The sequence below is a fragment of the Canis lupus genome, chromosome 10 (assembly GCF_048164855.1).
Source record: "Canis lupus baileyi chromosome 10, mCanLup2.hap1, whole genome shotgun sequence".
Classification (NCBI taxonomy): domain Eukaryota; kingdom Metazoa; phylum Chordata; class Mammalia; order Carnivora; family Canidae; genus Canis; species Canis lupus.
This window is the reverse complement of record NC_132847.1, coordinates 24,613,368-24,635,425: the sequence shown is the minus strand read 5'-3', so window position 1 is coordinate 24,635,425 and position 22,058 is coordinate 24,613,368. Positions and strand designations below refer to the sequence as shown.

The following is a 22,058-nucleotide window of genomic DNA, read 5'->3' as shown; positions in this document are numbered from 1 at the left end:
TAATAGGTAAACACCTTTATCAAATTTTCACATATTCTTTATCCATGTTTCCATTGATGGATACTTAGGTTCTTTTCATTACTGGGCTATAAATACATAAATAATGCTGTAGTCAACATGGGGGTGCACATATCTTTTGAGGTAGTGTTTTTGTCTTCTTCAGAAGTAAAAATTGCTGCATCATATGGTAGTTCTATTTTTAATTTTCTGGGGAACTTCTGTGCTGTTTTCCATGGTGGCTGCACCAATTTACATTTCCACCAACAGTGCACAGGGAATTCCCCTTCTCCATGTCTCCATGTCATTTTGATAGCAGCGTAATAGGTGTGAGGTGATATCTTACTGGGGTTTGGATTTGCATTTACCTGATGATTTGTGATGTGGAGCACCTTTTCAGGTATTTGCCATCTGTATGTCGTCTTTGGAAAAAATGTCTACTCAGATTCTGACCACTTTAAGTTTTTATTTAAATTCCAGTTAGTTAACATGCAGTATAATATTCCTTTCAGGTGTGCACTGTAGTGACCTAACACTTTGATACAACACCCAGTGCTCATCACAAGTGCCCTCCTTAGGGAACCCTGGGTGGCGCAGCGGTTTAGCGCCTGCCTTTGGCCCAGGGCACGATCCTGGAGACCCGGGATCGAATCCCATGTCGGGCTCCCGGTGCATGGAGCCTGCTTCTCCCTCTGCCTATGTCTCTGCCTCTCTCTCTCTCTCTGTGTGACTATCATAAATAAATTAAAAAAAAAAAAAAGTGCCCTCCTTAATCTCTATCACCAATTTCACCCATCCCCCCCCAGCGACCTCCCCTCTGGTAACGGTCAGTTCTGTAGAGTTAAGAGACTGTTTCTTGGTTTACCTCCCTCTCTTTTGTTCCATTTGCTCATTTATTTTTTAAATTCCACGTATGTGTGAAATCATGTTCTTTTTCTTTCTCTGATTTATTTCACTAAACATAATTTTCCTAGCCCCATCCAAGTCATTGCAAATGGCAAGATTTCATTCTTTTTTTATGGTCAAGTAATATTCCATTGTGTACATATACATCTTCTTTATCATTTCGTCAGTCAGTGGATACTGGGGCTATTTCCATAATTTAGCTATTGTAGATAATGCTGCTATAAACATTGGGATGCATGTATTCCTTTGAATTAGTATTTTTGTATTCTTTGGGTAAATACCTAGCAGTGCCATTGCTGGATCATAGAGTAGTTCCATTTTTAACTTTCTGAGGAACCTCCATACTGTTTTCCAGAGTGGTTGCACCAGTTTGCATTCCCACCAGCAGTACAAGAGGGTTCCCCTGCGTCCCTATCCTTGCCAACGCCTGTTGTTTCTTGTGTTGTTGATTTCAAGAAAGGTGTTGTTGATTTCAAGAAAGTTTTGACTGTTGTGAAGTGATAACTCATTGTAGTTTTGATTTGCATTTCTTTGATGATCAGTAAAGATAAGCATCTTTTCATGTGTCTGTTACGATCTGTATGTCTTCTTTAGAAAAATATTCGTGTCTTCTGCCAATTTTTAAATTAGATTATTTGTTTTTTGGATGTTAAGTTTGGTTAAGTTCTTTATATATTTGGGAAACTCTTTATCAGCTATGCCATTTGCAAATATCTTCTCCCATTCTGTAGGTTGCATTTTAGTTTTGTGGACTGTTTGCTTCCCTGTGCAGAGACTTTTTTGGTGTAGTCCCAATAGTTTATATTTGATTTTATCTCCCTTGCCTCAGGATACATATCTAGAAAGAAGTTACTATGACTGATGTCAAAGAAGTTACTGCCTGTGTTCTCTTCTAGGACTTTTATGGTTTGAGGTCTCACATTTAGATCTCTGACCACTTTTTAAACATTTATTTCCTTTTGCTATTGAGTAGTAGGAGTTCTTCATATATTTTGGATATTAAGCCTTTATCAGATACAGATCTTCCTTGACTTCTGATGGAGTTGTGTCTTGTAAACCCATTGTAAGTTGAAAATAATGTTAAGTTGAAAATGCATTTAATACACCTAACCTACCAAACATCATAGCTTAGCCTCGCCTATGTAAATGTACTCAGAACACTTAGATTCACTTACAGTTGGACAAAATCATCTCACACAAAGCCTGTTTTATAAGAAAGTGTGAGATATGTCATGTAATTTATTGAATACTATACTGAAAGTGAAAAGTATAATAGTTCTGTGGGTACAGAATGATTTTGTAAGTGTATTAGTCATTTACCCTCATGATTGTGTGGCTGACTGGGCCCTGTGGCTAGCTCTTGTTGCCTAGCATCACTAGAGCGTATAGTACTGCATGTTGCTATCCTAGGAAAAAATCAAAATTTAAATTCAAAGTATAGTTTCTATTGAATGTGTATTGCTTTTGTACCATTGTAAAGCTGAAAAATTCAAAGTCAAACCATTGGATGTCAGGGACTGTCTGTATATGATTTGTAAATTTCTCTAAAGGTTTACTTTTTATTTTGATGGTTGCTTTGCAGAATCTTTTCAGTTTGGTGTAGTCCCACTGTTTTGCTTTCGCTGCTTTTGCTTGGGATACCATATCCAAAAAAATCATCACCAAGACCAATATCAAGGAGCTTACCATCTGTTTCCTACGAGTTTCTTAATTAAGTATTTAATCCATTTTGAGTTAATTTTTGTGTATGATGTAAAATGTTGGTACAGTTTCATTCTTTTGCACGTGGCTGCCTCATTTTCCCAATACAGTTTAATTGAAGAGACTGTTCTTTCTTCATTGTATACTCTTAGCTCTTTTGTCATGAATACATAGGAGTTTATTTCTGGGTTCTCTATTCTGTTCCATTGGTGTATGTATCTGTTTTCATATTGGTAACATATTGTTTTGATTATTATATCTTTGTAATATAATTTGAAATCAGGGAGCATGATGATACCTTTTGTTTTATTCTTTGTCAAGATTGCTTTGGCTTTCAGAGTCTTTGTGATTTCATATAAATCTTTTTTTTTTTTTTCTAAATATTTTTTTCTTTATTTATTTATGATAGTCACACACAGAGAGAGAGAGAGAGAGGCAGAGACATAGGCAGAGGGAGAAGCAGGCTCCGTGCACCGGGAGCCCGACGTGGGATTCAATCCCAGGTCTCCAGGATCGCGCCCTGGGCCAAAGGCAGGCGCCAAACCGCTGCGCCACCCAGGGATCCCAATTTCATATAAATCTTAAGATTGCTCTGTTCCTGTGAGAAATGCCATTGGAATTTTGATAGAGATTGCACTGAATCTGTAGATTGATTTGATTAGTATGGACATTTTAACCATATTAATCCTTTCAGTCCATGAGCACCAAATCTCTCTCCATTTATTTGTGTCTTCTTCAATTTCTTTCATTAATGTATTATAGTTTTCAGTGTACAATATGTAGTTTTCAGTGTATACTTTTTTGCATTTTGGGTTAAATTGCTAAGTATTTTATTTCTTTGATGCAGTTGTAAATGGGATTGTTTTGTTTTTCTTTCTGATAATTTGTTATTAGCATATACAAATCCAACGGATTCCTGTATTCTGGTATCCTGTTACTTTACTGAATTCATTTATTGTAACCTTTTTTTTGTGGAGTCTTTAGGGTTTTGTGTATCATGTATCATGTATCATTTGTGTATCATGCTGTTTGCAAATAGTGACAGCTTTACTTCCCTTCTGATTTTGATGCCTCTTATTTCTTTTTCTTACCTAATTGCTCTCGCTAGGACTTCTAATACTAATATTGAATAAAAGTGGCAAGAATGGATATTATTGTCTTGTTACTGATCTTAGAGGAAAAGCTTTGAGCTTTTCACTAATGAGTATGATGCCAGCTCTCAGCTTGGCATTTATGGCCTTTAGTATGTTGAGGTATGTTTCTTCTGTACCCGTTTTGAGAGCTTTGTATCATAAATGGATGTTGAATTTTGTCAAATGCCTTTTCTGAATTTGTTGAGGTGATCATATATATGCTTTTTATATTTCATTTGTTAATATAGTATATCACTTTGCTGGATTTGTGGGCTATTAAACCACCCTTACATCCTTGGAATAAATCCCACTTGATCATGGTATATGATCCATTTAATATATTGTTGATTTCAGTTTGTTAGTATTTTGCTGAGGGTCTTGCATCTGTGTTCATCCGGGATATTGGCCTGTAATTTACTTTTCGTAAGGCATCCTGGTCCGGTTTGGGTATCAAGGTAATGCTGGCCTTAAAAAGTGAGTTTGGAAATGTCCTCCTCTTTTATATTTTCAAAGACTCATATTTAATTCTTTAAATGTTTGGTAGAATTAACCTGTGAAACCTTCTTGTCCTGGACTTTTGTTTATTGAGAAGTTTTTCATGACTGATTCTATGCCTTTACTAGTAATCCATCTGTTGAGATTTTTATTTTTCTTTGATTCAGTCCTAGTATGTTATCTATTGCTATGATTTGGTTCATTTCTTCTCGGTTGTCCAATTTTTTTTGGTATATAATTTTTCATAGTAGTCTCTTAGGATCCTTTATATTTCTGTGGTGTCATTTGTAACATCTCTTTCATTTCTGATGTTACTTATTTGAAACCTCTTTTTTTTTTCCTGGTGAGTCTAACCAAAGATTTGTTGATTTTTGTTATCTTTTCAAAGAGCTATTAGGTTTATTGATCCTTTCTGTTTTTAGTCTGTTTCCACTCTGATCTGTATTATTTCCTTCTTTCAGCTAACTTTGGGCTTCATTTGTTCTTTTTTTTGCCCCCTCTGGTTTCTTTTGGTGTTGGGTGTTAGAGATTTCTCTTGTTTTTTGAAGTAGGCCTATATTGCTATAAACTTGCCTCTTACAACTACTTTTGCTGCATAAGTTTTAGTATGTTTATTTCCATTTATATTAGAGTATTTCTTAATTTCTCTTTTGATTTCTTCTTTGATCTATTGGTTGTTGAATAGTGTGTAATCTAATCTCCACATATTTGAATTTTCCAGGTTTTTTTCTCCTCATAACTGTGATCAGAAAAGATGATTGATATGATTTCAGCCTTCTTAAATTTATTAAGACATGTTTTGTGGTCTAAAATATTATCTGTCTTGCAGAATGTTCCATGTACATATGAAAGGAATGTGTATTCTTTTACTTTTGGGTGGAAAGTTCTGAATATATGTTAAGTCCACCTGGTCTCATGTATCATTTAAGGCCAGTGTTTATTGATTTTCTGCTTGCTTGATCTATCTACTGATGAAAGTGGGAGATAATGTCCCCTGTTATTATTGTATTGCTATCTGTTTCTCCCTTTAGGTCTGTTACTGTAGGCTTTATACATTTATGTGCTCCTAGATTAAGAGCATAAATGTTTACAATATTTATAAAATATATACAGATATTCTCTTGTTGGCTTGGCACATTTACCATTATGTAATACCCTTCATTATCTGTTACTGTAATCTTTGTTTTAAAGAATATTTTGTCTGACCTAAGTATAGCTATCCCTGCTTTCTCTTGGTTTCCATTTGCATGAAAAATCTTTCTCTGTCACTTCACTTTCATTGTGTCTTGCCCTTCTTGTAAAATGTGTCTCTTGTAGGCAGCATATTGTGAATCTTCTGTTTTTATCCATTCAGTCACTGTATGTCTTTTGTTTGGAGAAATATTTAAAGTAATTATTGACAGGTATATACTTGTCATTTTGTTAATAGTTTTCTGGCTGTTTTGTAATTCTTCTCTTCTTCTCTTGCTCTCTGCCTTTGTGATTTGATGTTTGCCTTCAGTGGTTTCTTTATCTTTTGTGTATCTACTGTAGGCTTTTGCTTTGTGTTCAGCATGAGGTTGATGTATAACAACCTCTTGACAGTCTGTTTTAACTTGCTAATGTAAGTTTGAACACATTGTAAAACTCTGAATTTTTCCCTCCCTACATTTTATGTTATTGGTGTCATACTTTCTTTTAATCTCATGTGTCCCTTAATTATTGTACTATTTTTACTACCTTTTAATTTTAACCTTCAGATTAGCTTTATAAGGGATTAAGTCACTACCTTTAGTACTTACCTTTACTAGTGAAAGTTAAACTTGGATATGTTTTCCTGTTACTAAATAGCACCATTTCTTTTCAGCTTAAACAAGTCCCTATAACATTTCTAGTATGGCCAGTTTAGTAGTAGTGAACTCCTTTGCTTTTTGCTTGTCTAGAAAATCATTTCTCTCTCAATTTCAAAGGACACTTTTGCCAGGTATTCTTGGTTGGAAGTTTTTTACTTTCAGCACTTTGAATATATTGTGCCACTCTCTTGTGGCCTGCAAATTTCTGCTGACAAATCTGAGAGTCCCACGGGGGTTCCCTTGTATATTGTAAGTTGTTTTTCTCTTGCCACTTCTAAGAGTCTCTCTTTGTCTTTAACTTTTACATTTTAATTATGGTGTGTTGTGCTGTGGGTCTCTCTGGGGTCATCTTTTTTGGAACTCTCTTGGTTTCCTGTCAGGATTTCCTTCTTTTTTTATAGCTGAATGTTCCATTATATATACTACAGTTTTTTCTCCATTCATCTGTGGACCCTTAGATTGTTTCTTTGTGTGAGCTGTCATAAGTAATGCTGCTGTGATCATAAGGTGCAGTTACCTCTTTGACATAGTGTTTTTGTTTCCTTTGGTTATATTCCCAGAAACAGAATTGCTGGATCATTTGGTAGTTCTACTTTTAAATCTTTGAGGAAGTTTCATACTGTTTTCCATAGTGGTCATGCCAGTTTACAGTGTGGGCAACAGCTTTAAAATGGAAGAGGCCATGAGCAAATAAATCATTTTTGAGAATCACTAGTATTAATTATCATAGGCTAATAAGCCTTATAACTTAGCTTCATATTCAGCTGCTAACTCATACCAGGGGCACAGGGAAGCTGTCACGGCCCCCTCTTCCCAATACAACCAGCTCTGTTTCTTGAATGCCTGAAATTCTGTCAGTTAAGGCTTTCTCACCTCTAAAAAAAGTGAAGTATTTTTGGGCAGAAGCACCCTATCTTTACCTACTTATTAACTGTATCCTGTTCCCAAGCATTTACTGAGTACTTCCTGTATGCATGGTGTTCACTGGGTAGAGTAGTGGTTCTCAAACTTTTTTGCTTGCCTACCTCCCAAAACAATTTTGAAAATCTTTGAATCACACAGATTTAAAATTTGACAGCTAAGCTTTTGATAATAAATATACACATGTAGGGTATAATTTCTGATATACAAAAACTATTTCATTATTTAAATGTATACAAAGAAATCTAAATAATGTGTTGATTTGGAATATCATCATCTTTTAAAAATATATGGACAGCTCTTTTTTAACAAATGGAACATTTACATTACTTTTCTCCTTGAGCTATTATGTCCCTTTCACTTGTCCCACAGATTTTTTTCTTAATGTCCATATTTTATTGCTGGTGGTAGTACTTTACTGATCTTCACAACAAAAATAATGTATATAAATTTAAATTTACTTGAAAATTTCCTGTGATCATAAAGGCACTAAATGTTATGGATTTTACAGGATTGGCTGGTTATTACACTTAAAAACACACAGTTGATCAAACCAGTAAATATTTTACAATTTAATAACTACTAAGGAAAACAATAGTCTTGGAACTGTATTCTTACAATAGGATATATTGAGATACAGTTTTTGCAATAACTGGTAAAGTAGTTACTTATTTCTGAAATGAAACCGGGTTCAGCATCCTGTTTTTGTATATTTACAGGTAAAAGTACCTGGAATGTCTTGGTCACAAAAAATAAGTGGGAATGGAAAGGATTTTGTTAAAGCAACATCATTCAATCCTCTGAACTCTTAAGTTCCAATAGTCACTTAGTAATCTGTCATCAGTTTGTTTTAATACATGCTTTATTTTACAATTGTTTTAGATTGACAAAGTTAGAGATAGTAAGAGAGTTCCTGAATACTCCTCACCAGTTTCCCCATTGTAACATCTTCCATCACCCTGGTACATTTGTCACAACTAAGAAACTGGCATTGGTACATTACTATTAAGTCCATCAATCTGTTTTTATAATGATCTCTCAGGTGTTAAGTAAATTTGATATTTCTCCCATTTTGTTGAAAGCACAGAATTAGAAACATCTGAGTAGTGAAAGGATTTGTCACCCAGCCTTTCCCTTTCTTGTTTCCTGGAAAGTATATAAAAAAAGGCTTACTAAGACTTGCCATGTAACTGTAGGTTATACCTTTCACTTTTGGGGTTCTCTTTCACTTGGCATATCTGGTATACTGAAAGAATTAGGAAAACCATAATAGTGACCATTTTAACCTATCTTTGCTAATGCCCTGTTTCTTGATAAAATGCTTTTTGTCTTAGCACTTATATCAAAACCTTGAAGCTTCAGATTTGGCTCATTTAATTTACAGAAAATGTTCCAGGTTTGCCATTGAACTTAATTGTAAAAGTAGTCCTGCTTGTTAAAGCACTCAGTAAAACTAGAATTTTTTTTTCAACGTAAGCAAAAATGTTAATGTTAATGAATTTGAATCCCTAAACAGACATGTAGACCTTGCCTTGAGTTGGTGGTCCAGAGCCTTCCTTTAGAAGACGTGGCCATCTGGAATACCTCTCACCCCTGCTTTCTTGGTTTGCTCCCACTGGAACATCCCTCAAGAGTGATGTACTTTTTGATAAAAACTGGAGGGAAGAGAAAAGGGGAAGTGGGGAAGTGTCTAAACACAAACTACCATTGTTTCCACTATCTTTAGTCTATGATATATGTGAATACAGAACATCCCCACATGAGCCAAAATACCCATTTCTCATACCGTCCTTATACTTAACAGAAATGCATGAAAGACTGAGAAAGCCCTGTATCCCTATTCCCGGGGTGGGAGAGGGGGAGTGACATCCCAGTAATGAGAAGTGGGACACGAGTGGTAGTTCAAGGATATGTGGCATGAGACCATCACTCAGGGTAGATCAGTTTCAGGAAAAGTATATTAAAAGTTGGGGATTGGAAATTAAAACTCTCTGGACAACATACCTTGCAGGACTCTTGGGAACCCCAGGGTATACATACTTGAATCTGGTTGGTACCGGGAAGAGGCCAATGAGCACGCTGATAACCATCCCACCAGGAGGGTGGGGAGTCCCCAGGGGCAGCAGGGCTTGCCAACAGCCACCATAGGGATCCTTCTTTCTCCAAGCCTGGTTTTCTTGAAGAACAGCTGGGTACCGTCTAACTCCTGGGCTGGGGGAAGGTTAGAGGGTTATGGAGTTTCATCTGATTTTTGGCTCTTTGAGAACTTGTGATCAGGAAGTTTGCTTTTCCTCCTCAAACTTGAATAGTGAACAGACATCTAGAAAGCAAAGACCCTAATTAAGAGATATTTAGTTGGTCTAAATTTATGAAAATGTTGTAGATTGTCACTCTGCAGTAAAATTTTGCCTTCAGGTATATTTTTAATACACAAAAATTTTATTTTGTAAAAATATTATATATTTTTTATGTATTACAAAGTGATAAAAATACAACTAATGCTCTTCATCGAACTCCCGGACTTCACAGAGCTTGCGGCTCCCACTTTGAAAAAGGCCAAAAACTGGTTGTGCTTTAGTTTCCTATTTCCTCCAGGACCATGGGCAGGGCCTAGGAGCCACCTCCCTGTTAGAAAAGCCCAGATCCCTTTGGTCTCTGCTTGTGTAGCCTCATGATGACTCTTATCTTTGTGCAAGAAGAAGCAGGGGGAAGTCAGCAAGGCAGCCAGCGCGGATAGCACCACTGAGGGAACACCGGCCGACGGCTTCACAGTCCTCTCCACCAAGAGCCTCTTCCTTGGCCAGAAGGTAGGCAGACGTGCGGCCTCAGTCTGCTCGCGGCCCTGGGACAGACGGGTGGAGGCCACCTCTGCTGCAGGAAGGCCTGGGGATTCCCGGAGACTACTCCTGGCCTCTTAGGTGTGGGTGGAGGAGTGGGTGGCCTCAGGGAGGGCCGCGGCAGGAATGCTGGGGGAGACTGCCTGGGCAGGTGGGAAGAGGAGATAGTGGTGAAAAGAGAGAAGGCTATTCCTGTGGTGGTGTGGGGTGGGTTGGGCGGGGCGGGGGTGGGCATTCAGGACAGCCTGGGCTTAGTCTGAAGTAGCTGCTAATGTGGGATAAACTGGCTATTACATAGCCCTGGCCAGAGAAAAAGCCCAAAGTCAAAGCTGGGTTTGGCAAAGGAAAGGTCTAGCAGACAGCCCACTCACTCCGGTGGGCACTGCAGGCAGAGCCTCTGATCTGGGGGCAGGATTATTTTAGACTTCCTTAGGTAACGGGTACACTGAGCCACCTCTCGACTCCTCAAACCAATCTTTTGTTTGTTTTAACCGTGGGCACTGTATTTTCAGCCATCCCAGTGATGCAGCTTTGCCAGGACGCCATGGTTTTGTAAAAGATGATTCACTTTTGCTGAAAATAAAAATGATGCAAAGGCTTTTAAGACCTGAGAGTGAGAGTTAATTGATATTTCTCTATTAACACCAAAAAAGGAGGGGAGGGGCTGGAGAGAGAGGGAATTCCGCTTCTTTTATTTTTTAAATCCTACATGAAAGAAAATTAAAGGCATGAATTTGACCTTCCATGTAAATTGCGCTGTGGCCAACAACTTGGTTCTGAAGCTGCATCATTTTTACAACCTCACTGTCAATTTTCTTTCGCATCTCAAGTGACACAGCCCTCCTGCTCCTGCCTTGCAAGTGCTCTTCCTCCTCCCCCACCCCCCTTCCTGTCCTGGTTGCACTCAGGCTCTCATGATGCAATTCCTGTGGTGGACCCTGTGTTCCAGCAAATAACCATTGCAGCTGACATTTTATAACCATTATCTGTATTTTTGTATGCATTTTTCAAAGGAAAAAAATAAGCAGCACTTGTCATCTTAAGGTCTGGGGCTTTGAAAGTTTTCGTTTAAGGTATTTTTGATTTACTTAAAAAATTTCAACTCAGCAGTGGAGGCCACCACCTGGGTCTACTTTCACACCCTTTAACATGTCCTTTGGGGAATATATTGGACGCTAATGTGAACCGTCATCCCAGTTGCCGTGGTTTGAACTCAAGTGTGAACACTCTCTGCGGTTTAGGAGCAGCTCCCGTGTGCTTTAGAACCTTGGTGCAGACCATTAGCTGGGCTTGCAAGCCTGTGAAGCAGGTAGAACAGTTCTGTCCCTCCCCCTCCCGCTGTCCCCACGGTCCCTCACTCTTTGCTCCATCCTACCTTTGAGTACCCTGACGCTGGCCTCTCCCTTCCCTGTGTTCTTCTTGCTACCTCCTGCCGTCTACCCCAAAGCCAGCCTCCCATCAGAACTCCTTACCTCTTCTTCCTGGACAAAGTCATGTATTTGCACAGTAGTGGCACTCACACACACAAATGTCCACGTATGGATGGATGCCCTTTTTGATCTTGGGATTGGGGTCTTGAGCCCTAGAAAGGAGGTGGCTCAGGCTGCAGACAGCCTGCTAGTTCCGCTGCCACCAAGCAGCGCTGTCCTCTCCACCATTCAGGGCACACCTTGGTCTTCAGCCTCAGGGCTGGGTGCCACAGGCATAATAGTCCTAGAAGGTACAAAGCAAATACGGACTGTTCAGGGCTGGGGAGACCAAAACACTGTAGAGAAGTATCGATACTTCATAGTAACCTACAGGGGTGTCATTTAATGTCATTTAAGAAACAGGAAAAGGGAAGGAGTAGACTTGACAGAGAAACTTATGTGCTGTTGGATGTCCTGACTTTGGAAGGGAGATTCTGAAAGGATTGATTGAGCCCAACCCAGTGTAAAACAGTCAGCTGTCAGAGAGGGAGTTGAGTGCAGAACCAGGTGGACTGCCCACCTTCTTTCGCACCTTCACTACCGCGAGGCTGTGCCTCCAGGTTAATGACCTGAGATTCCCACATCCAGGATGAGGGACCCCCCAATTCAGTACTGCACGTGCCCTTGAGCAGTGTGAGCTATGTCTCCCCAGATGTGGTGGCGGGATAAGGCAGCATTTCAAGCCAGCCTGGACCTCAGTGTCAGAAAGTGTGTTAGCAACCTTTTCTGGAACCCTGGGCCCCTGAGGTGTGACATGGAGCAAGTGTTTGTCATCAGGAGCATCATTTGCAGACAGTACTTCCTGGCCCTTTATTGGTTATGGCCATGAAAGTCATAGCATGTAATGCAAAAGGAGCAAGAATCCTAAAACTGATGTGAATTTTCACACAAAGCACATTTTAAAATGGCATTATCACAGATGACAGTTTAGGCTCAGAGTTCTGGAAATGTCCTAAAGGGAGTACTTGAGAATGAAGAGTGTGTAGTACCCTGTACTCTCTGCATATTTTTTTTCCCATCTGTACAGTGAAACCTATGCTTGAATCTTGCAAGCTAGTGATGGTAGAGAAAGGTGACACTGTGCCCTGCACAGCCCTACCAGGCCCAGTTGCTAAGCTACTCACAGGAGAAGCCGGCCCAGGGCTTAGGAGTCTGGGATCTCATTACTGTGGCTGCTGGCGTGTTTCACATACTCAAGTCTCAGGAGTCGTCATCCTTGTTACTCCACTGTTACCCAGCGTTCACACACATTGTTGAGTTATTTTCCAAAAGAAGACAGCGCTGTGAACATGCCTTCATCAGATGTTTTTGCTTGGTGGTTCAACAGAGATTCGCAGCTTCCTTTCAGAGATTGAAAAACCTGACAGTTTTATTTCCCCCCCAAATTCTTCCAATGTGAACTCTACAAATCTGGGTCAGTGGCAGTAAATGATTTAAGGCTTTGTAGGGACAGGATTTATTTGAGGCGGTAGAGGAGGCTGCATGACGAGGCTATGAGTGAGTCCCAGGCTATCCGCATTGTAGCCACAGTTCTGTAGGCTGCTGAAGGCAGGGGCAGGGTATGTGGGTTTTCTGCCTTGCATACACACACCCAATTCCAAAGGGCTAGAAAACTGCAAGGAGAGAGGGAGTGAGTAAGGCAGTAGTAAAGAGGGAAGGGTCGATGTCTCTTTCTACCCTCCAGTTGACGATTGGTATCTGAGACACCATGAACAGTGCTGCCTCAGCTCCCGGGCCTCTGGCAATGCCCACATCTGTCCTTGTCTTTGTGTGACAGGCTCTAGGCTGAAACCCACCAGATGCCACCACCAGACCTGAGGCCTTGGTGAGAACTGAAGCTGGGGATATGTGCAGGGTGGGTGCCAGAGCTCAGATAAAGGAGCCCCTTCATCCCAGAGGCAGGGCAGGAGGGGGCTACAGAGCAAATGTGGTTCTCCATCAGAGGCTACAAACAGTTTTGTTTTGTTTTAAGATTTATTCTTTATTTATTTATTTATTTATTTATTATTTATTTATCTATTTATTTATGAATGATACACATAGAAAGAGAGAGGCAGAGACACAGGAGGAGGGAGAAGCGGGCTCCATGCCAGGAGCCTGACGTGGGACTTGATCCCGGGACTCCAGGATTGCGCCCTGGGCCAAAGGTAGGCGCTAAACCACTGAGCCACCCAGGGATCCCCTACAAACAGTTTTATGGAAAACCTCACCCTTTCCATCTACTTTGGTTGAAGTGGACTTAAGACAGGAAGAGAGTTGCATTTTCTAGGGTAGCACAAGGAAATAGGACTGGTCCATCTTCTCCCTTCCTTGTCCATTATTAGGGCATGAAAGATACCAAAATTACAGGCTAGATCCAGCATGTCACTTGGATACCATTCATCAGTTAGTTTCATTTCCTAAAATTGAATTTTTAACAGTATGTAAGATAATAAGAGATTCCTGTAGCCAAGTAGGTCATGTCAAGGCACAGCCCACATGTCTGTCTAGTAGTTCCAAGCCACGGCTCCTTTCCTACCATTGGCCGGCTGCCTCCCGACCTGCTGTAAGTGGTGGGGGCCAGCCTTCCTTCCAGCACAACCAGGTTGGCTCTGAGCTTTCTCAGGTCCAAGCGAGGCCAAGGGCCCTATTCCTGAGCTCTGGCATTTCTATTAGCCCTACTTTAAGAGAAGGGAGATGTTCATCTCACCGCAGAGTTGTCAGGACGTTTGAGATTCACTTCCAACTCTGCCTGTAGCAACCCGAGCACTGTCTTAGGCGTTGGGTGGCACTCAGTGTCAAGAGACAACCCACTATACCTTCCAGGAGCTTCTGCTAATGAGTTCACTCACGCGGAGAGAACAAGGACTAGTGCAGACATAATAACCACTAGAGGGAAGATGCGGGTATAGTAGAGAGATGGGCTCCAGTAGAGCCAGTAAGGTTAATCAGGGCCCAGAAGTGGGAGACGCTTGCAGGACCCTTGCTTGGCTAAATCCCCTTCTCCCGCCTGCAGCCAGGTAGGACCCCTTCTGCTCTGTAACTGGCAGCACCCCTGGTCAAGACTACAGTGGCTAACCATTGGTAGAGACTTTTAGTTCCCCGTACTGTGGTTTAATACGTCTTTCTCCATCGTTCCCAGTGAGAAGACATAGAAGTGGTCACCTTGATCAGATTCTGAAATCATTAATGACCCTCCCGCCTCCCAGAGAATTAGACTAAATACGAGAATATTCACAGTTGCCCAGAAATCTTACTTGCCCCCACCCCCCAGACCCCTGCTCTGCCATGTGCTGCAAATGGGCCGCGGGGCCCTTGGGGAGAGGAAGGGCTGGGATTTCTAGGACTGGCCATCTTCCCTCATCCCACTAGGCCTGTTTGCATGTGTCCACCGGACAGCAGGCAGGATCCTGGTCAGACACCTGCACACATGGCCTGTTTGTACCTCGGGCTCACGGGTTCTCTTCTCCTATCCAGGGGAGCTACGCCCTTTGTCCTTGATCATTTCACTGTTGGCTTCTGTCCACTCACCTGCCTGCCCCAGCTGAGCTGGTGCCCTTTTCTCTTTCCGAAGTGCCTGCAGCAGTTGTCCTCTGCCCTCCCCACACATTCTCTCCCAGATATGCACACACGGACTCCCGCCACCCCAGACACATGCTTTATAGTCCAGAGGTGGTTTTTAAAAAATACTTCCAGGTATTTAACAGTGGCAAAACTGTTCCACGGCTCAGGCCCTCACTCTAGTGAGCACACAGAAAAGCAAGGCTCAGACATGGGGTGAGGGAGACGTTAGCTGGGAGTTCTCTTTGCTGGTGGTAGTGGCTCCCTATGGTGCAACATTCTGTGCTTCCAAGAGTGGGGCATCTCTTGTCAGGAAGGTGAGGAGTCCAGAGCAAACTCAGAGTTCTCCAAGGAATTTGTTCTATTGGCAACCACTCTCTAGCTTCAGTACAGCCCTGAAGCTCCCCACCTGCCCCACTGCCCACCCCCACCCACCCGGTTTCTCCAGAGAGCCCATTCCCCAGGCAGAGGCAGTCTCCTGGGGTCTTCTCTGCTAGCTGAATCAAAGCCCAGGGAAATAGCTGATTTTCCATTGTGCTCGCAAATAGGAATTCAGAAGCATCTATACCATTGGAAAAAAATAGTGTGAATTTGAGAGATTTGAACATGGATATTTTTAAATAGGAAAGTCAGAGATACCTTAAAAGTATACTGACTCATACCACACTAAGTGAAGTGTTGCTTTCTCTTTTTTTTCTCCTTTCCCATCCTCCCTCAACAATCTCCTACTACTTCATAGGGTAGGGTTTTGAGGTGTGGGTTTTTTTTTTTTTTGGTTGGGGGAGGGGAGAGGCAGGGAGTATTAGCTTAATCTGAATTTTTATAAACAGCACTTGCTTATAGATGCAAAGATGGGATACTTACGTGATACCATAATCAAACTCTTCACCTTGTCCTGAATCCTGACCTTCACTTGCCTTCCTGAGTACCCCCCCCCCCGCCCCACCCACACCCACACCTCTTCTCCCTGACCACAGCCCTGAGCACCCTAGCCCTGATGCTGGTCCCTTCTCTGCCTCTGTCCGGCCACAGAGCCTGCACTGCTAAGAGCTCCACTGTGTGAGGTCACCTCCAGGGGGCTTCCTAGGGATGTTTGGTGGCTCCCAGCAGTGCTGGGAACCATTCCCCAGGGAGTCCCCATGGAGAAAACTTGTTCCTCTTCCACCTTACTACCTGGAAAGGGAGCGCACTGCCCTGTGCCAGGGGCCTAGCCCAGTCTTTCCCCAGCCATGTGACCAGGCTGATTTCCACAAGTGCTTTCTCACAAGGGATGAGTTTGGGTTGAAGCAGGTCCTTTTTTTTTTTTTTTTTTTTTGAGAATCTGTGTGTTTCTGGGAATGAGATATGTGGGTTTATGTTTTTGGTGCTTATAGAGTGTCAGGTCAACAAAACATTTAGCCCCAGAAACTCAGTGCCTTGGCCAGGTTGCCACAAGCCTCCCTGCCAAGGGTCTACACACGGCCCCCTCACCAGAGTGCGAGTGCAGACAAAGGCTCCGGCCCTGCTGGGCCCTGTGGCTGCAGGCGGCTCTTCCAGCCTGGCTCATAGTTGGTCCCGGGCGCCAGCTCCTCTGGAGACTGCTGAGGCATTGCTCTTTGCTGCAGCCGTTAGGAATCCATGTCACTGAATACTAGGCATCTAAGAGCACACTTTGCTTCCTAAGAACAGGAAGGGAAAGGGTAGGGCCTGGGATAGTAGTCCTGGGTCAGCTAATTCCTCTTGCCCCTTTGACAGCTGAATCTAGAATTCAGGGCTCCTTTCAGCCGGAAGGTTGCTACAACAACAAGATAACTGTGGGGAGGGAGGACATCCAGTGGCTCTTCAAAAAGAGCCAGTTGGTTTCATGCTCATGAAACTGGGGGGAATCCTCAACCCAGCAGGCCTCAGTAGAGTGAAACACTCGAAGATACACCCTGTCTCGTAGAGAGCTGCTGTTTCTCTTCCTGGCTTTCACCAGAACTTGAGCATTCCCTGACTAATAGGCATGTAAAATTAGATGTTACTAAGCAACAGACCATCTCGCTCTTTACCACCTCTGAGCAGGGCAGGGAGCCAGCCAGCCAGTAGTCAGGGTGATAGGGAGAGCTTTAAAGACCCACAGCCACTTGGAGAAAGGCAGAGCTACTGGGACTTTCCCAAACCATCGAGGACTTGTGTACCATCCTGGGGCTCAAAGAAAGGGTCACACATATTGTCCCCACTCCGGCAGTGAGTCCTTGGATGCTGGGGCCTGACAGCTGCTATACTTGGTTGTCTTCAAAGGGAAGTGGATCCACCAGTCCACATGGCTTATGCCTCCTTTTTGCCCTGCCCCAGGTATCCCCCAGCAAGTCCTGGACCCTCAGCCTAGCTTCCTTCCAGCATCCTGAGCAGCACTCAAGTCTTGTTTGAAATGGATTTGTTTTAGCCAATGACGCCCCCTTCCCCTATGCGCCCAGTGCACCTGGAGTGTCCACTGCCCTTCATCTGTATCCCAAGGCTCACTTCTCTGTGACTTCCCGGCTGTCCTGTTATTTCCCACCTCATGCTTTTCTTTTCAGCTGAACCTTATTCACAGTGAAATCAGTAATTTAGCCGGCTTTGAGGTGGAGGCCATAATCAATCCTACCAATGCTGACATTGACCTTAAAGATGACCTAGGTAATTGGGGATGGGGTTTGGCACCGCCAGCTGTCAGATGAAAAGTTATGGAACCCAGAATTTAGGCTCTTCATCTTCTCAAATATCAGGTGGACAAGGCAAATTCCCAAATCCAAGATGATCACATGAGGGTAAATCCTGAATGTTTACTTGCTCCAAGCCATTTCAAATGGAAATGATCTGATGACGTCTTACTAAGTGCAATTGGCTACTTTCCCCTTGATTGTCAATACATCGCCATCTAAATTCTCTTCCATAATGATCATACTGACTGCTGGTTACTTGGGAGGGATTTTTTAAAAAATGTGTTTGGTTTTTTTTTAGAACTGAAAAATCTCAGGTTGCTACAAAATGATAGTTTCTCCATTTAAGCCTTAATCAAAAATGACAAAGCGTGAGCGCACTTGAAAAGGAAGACAATTAAACTGCATCAGCATATCGTTGTCTTTAATCCACCAGCAAATTGGTTTCCCCCAAATTGACCATCTACTGTCATTTCCTCAGTTTTCCCTACAAACTGAAAACAGTATATGACTGCATGCCAACTTCATGAATTGTTTGATTAGAGGATGATGATAAACAGGACAGCCTCTCTTTCTGAGTGAGTTCCTATGGGGGAAAACTCTGCCCCAGAGCCATGGTGTCTCCACGGCTCAGGGCAAGCTCGGGGTGTACTCATCAGGTGTCCCGTTCTGTGGCTTGATCTTGGTACAGATGAACTAGCAGCTCAGGGAAGGCTCCTGTCCTCTTAGTTGTGAGCCTCGCTGGGGGCAGCAGACTAACAGATGCCCACGGATGGAGCCTCCTGCCCGATGCTGCCCTATGTATGTTTTTTTAAAGCCTTTTGATCCCCTTTTGCTACCTTTGTCAGGTGGCAGATCTTTTACCAGCAGAGATGCTCCTTCTAGAGTCCAGGCCCGACCCATACAGACTGGGTATGATAGTGGGCTGGAAACATGGGAACCAGGTCTCAAGAATGCAATTGTGTGAACTCATTTTTCAACCATATACTTTCTTTATACAGATGTTTTTTTAAAAAAAGAAAAAAAAAGCCACAAGCTAGAAAAAGCAGGGATCCTATCCAAAGTATATTTGTACATAAAATACATGAAAATAAGATTGACGAGAATAAATGGTAGACCTGGAAAAACTGTGACACGCTGAGGGGGAATATAAAGGCAATTCTCTATGCACACATACTGTTTTCTTCGTTTTTAAGAGATGTCCCTTGAAGGCAGACAAAACAGTGAATGTCCTGAGAATAAAAGTCCAGCTCTGAAAGTTGCTGCCGACAAAATGGAGAAACTTGTTGTTGTGGTTGGCCTGATGGTCCACATTTTTTTTAAAACTGATGCCATGTTTTAGTAGTCTTCTCAGTGGGGTGCCAGTTTTATAGGTTTTTGCGAAGTGAAATGGGGCATTCGTTGTTTTGTTATTTCTTTTAATCTTTGGAAATGATCTCATGTGTGTGTTTCTCTTTTTTTGGACATGTCATTCGAATGTTTGATTTAAACATGTCACATTTGATATTCCTCCTCCTCCTCCTCCTCCTCCTCCTCACCCCCATCCACATGTGCGCACACTTCGTGGACTGATTGCCCCTTGGGCTCATATGTTGGAATCGACCAGGTAGGCCAGCCCTGCCATTGGGGCATTAGTAAATGTGCCTGTGCGTGGGTCTCGGTCCAACACAGTTGATATACATTTGTTTACCTGTTATAGTTGCAAGTTGTACAGGCTGACATTGCCTCGATCGACAGTGATGCTGTCGTTCACCCGACAAACACTGACTTCTACACCGGTGGTGAAGTAGGTAATGCCTAGCCGGGTGCTGCCGAGAGTGTGTGTGTGCATGGTCAGTCGGCCGCCGCAGACAGCTTGATCCTTTGACAGCTATGCAGGGCTGCATTCATTTCACACTTCCAGCTGTCCTGACCTCCCCACGGTCTCCCATCCCTGGGCTGTGACCACGAGAAACTACAGCTAGCTGTCAGCCAGGGTGCATCATGCAGCTCCCAGATGGGCACACTTCTGGTTTGGAAACTGGTTCAGCAACATCATTTCAGCATTTGCTTCACGAGGCACAGCTTTGTTGGAGACTGGGTTCACCCATGATTTCCGCTGCACGGGGGATGCAGCCAGATGGGCTGAGTGGCTTCCCAGACCACTTTGGTGCTGTCTGCATGGGTCTCTGCCCTGCCCCCACCCCCACCCCCACCCACACTTTGGTGTCAGAGGCATGCTTGCTTCAAGATGGTCTTAAAGCCTCTGGGAACACACGGGTTCTCAGACCTTAACTGCATGAATCACCTCATGCTGATGTGGGGCCCCCAGACTTCTCGAGACACACTCTCCTAGACCCAGAAAGCCCCTTCCTGTTCCCTGCAGCTGACATGCATCCTCATTTGGCTTGTGGCACTCACCAGCTGAGGGTGCAGCGAGGGAGAGATAGGGCCAGGCTGGGGGCTGAGCAGTGCAGCTGCAGACTTGCTGCAGAGTGTCAGAGAGTGCCCTGCTTTACAAAGATGTTGTGGTGCTTACATGAGGAGGGGGCATCCTGATGTTTTGGCGAAAAGGCACAAGGTTGGAGCTAGTTGGAAGGAGCTTAAATCCCAGCCTTGCCGTTACTGGTTATGGGGGCTGGGCAAGTTACTTAACTCCTCAGGGCCTCAGTTTTCCTACCTATGAAAGAGTGATCACAATGAGCATGATGTTCAAGTAGACAAAGCACCTTGTCTTGTGCCTGCCCCATGGTCAGTCCTTCCTGTCTGGCATCTATGATTTGTCTGGCATCTACGGTAGATGAGCTGATCCCAAGAACAGCACGCTGGCTGTAGATTTGAATGCCACTTTCTCAAGTGGTGCCCTTTCTTAGGGGCAAAAGTGAAGTCATCCTGAAGGCTGAGGCTACCAGGATTTTCCTGAGCGTCCCAGACACTGGAAGTACAAAAAGTTTAGCAATCTCCGAGGCTGTCCAGTCCTGTTTAGTGTCACTAGCAAAGTCTGCTGTTCGCAGTCTGCCCTAGCCACTGCTATTTGGGCTGATTGCTCTCCTGGGCATTTTGGATCTCAGACGGGGATGAGAAAGACAAACTGGACGGGAAGTCCGGATTCGCTAAGTCTCCCAGGCCAAAATGAGAACGGGCTGTAGGCAATTAAAATAAACTCCACTTTCACAAGATTTTGGAGGAGTTTAAGAGCTCCTAAGTCAGGCAGCTTAAGAGAAAGATACTCCCTTTCTTAACCAAATGAAAGCTTGATGGGAGGGAAGTACTTATTTGGAGGAAAATAAACAGAACAGCTAAGGGCTTATCTTCCTGCCAGGAGTGACTAAGGCCTGGGGTCATCCTGCCATCCAGGATTTGGGGTGAAATGGAAACTAGCAAATTTCCAGTGCAAAAGTATCTCCCCCATGCCCAAGGAGAAGAGAAAGCCCACCTTTCTTTGCTGGGGAAGGCATGTGTTCAGCAGGATTAGCAACACCAGGAGGTAGAGCTGGAGGCTTTGAGATGGGAGCAGGAGCCAGTTTTGGGGTAACAGGCAAAGAACCTGCCCTTCCCAGGAGTCTCCCTGGAATCGTGACAGTGCTAATACTTGCCCCTGAGATGGGCCTGCCCTCCCCGCACTGAGATGTACCGGGCAGGCACAAGTAGCCTCGGTGACATGTCAGTAATCTGGCTCTGAGAGTTTGCCTGAGGTCACGTCGCCGTTGCTCACAGACACTGTCACAGATGGACAAGAAGCTCAGCAGGGTCCAGATGGCTTGAGTGGCCTAGGAGGACCCTAAATGACTGTGTCAGAACCCAGGTCTTCCAAAGCCCACCTCCGTGCTTTTTCTCCATGAACCAGTCCAGACTAGTACTGAACCCACATATCTTTTATGATACCAAAACAATGACAAACCAGACTCAGACGTGGTCTCAATTGGTTCCAGCTCCCACTCTGGTGTGTGAGAGGGGAAAAGAGGAAGCTAGGACATGACCACTCCATCTCCCCCATTGGGTGTGAATTCCTGAGCCCCGAGACTGCTGGAAGAAGGAATGCCAGTGCAGGAATGCTTAGCCCCATGATTAACTCTTACCCATCACAGTTCTTTCTAACAGTGAAATAGACCACAGGCTTAGCCTGACGTTTGTCCAAGCCTAAATTCTCGCTCAGGCTGTTTTGAACACTGATACTTATGCCTGCTTTCTAAGCATGAAATAATGTTCTTGTTCTCATGGGAGTAACACATGTTTATGCTTGGGGGCAAAGAAGCCAATTGCTTTATGATTAACCCTGAAGTGAAGCCTAAAATGCCAGAGTCTTACCTTATGAGTGTTGACAATACGGTTGAAATGGGCCTGTTTCTTGTTACAAAGTACACGTGTGTCTACATGAACATGTGCATACATATGTGTGTGTAGGGGTCCAGTCCTGATGGGGGTGATTGCCTGCAACCTAGGATTCAGTTTTTAAGTTTGGGAAATGCATTGAGTGTATTTTAACGTGCAAATTTTCACTTCTAATTAAAGCAAGATTTAATTATAAGTAAGAATTTTAAAGTAAACACTCTTCCTAAGATAAAACACCTTTAATTATAAATCA

The 22,058-nt window shown here is 43.2% G+C and overlaps 1 protein-coding gene across 9 annotated transcripts in view; it reads left to right on the top strand.

Annotated features, from left to right (window-relative positions):
• MACROH2A1 (macroH2A.1 histone) overlaps window positions 1-22,058 on the top strand; it is a 78,429-nt gene that overhangs the window by 42,705 nt on the left and 13,666 nt on the right. For 3 of the 9 annotated variants that reach the window (XM_072841073.1, XM_072841072.1, XM_072841071.1), the window contains exons 5-6: window positions 9,682-9,792; window positions 19,194-19,284. In XM_072841073.1, the coding sequence (XP_072697174.1) occupies window positions 9,682-9,792; window positions 19,194-19,284 (202 nt within the window). Of the gene's footprint in view, window positions 1-9,681; window positions 9,793-17,371; window positions 17,472-19,193; window positions 19,285-22,058 lie in introns of all 9 variants that reach the window. The other 6 variants (XM_072841069.1, XM_072841068.1, XM_072841067.1 and 3 more) reach the window with 3 other exon arrangements.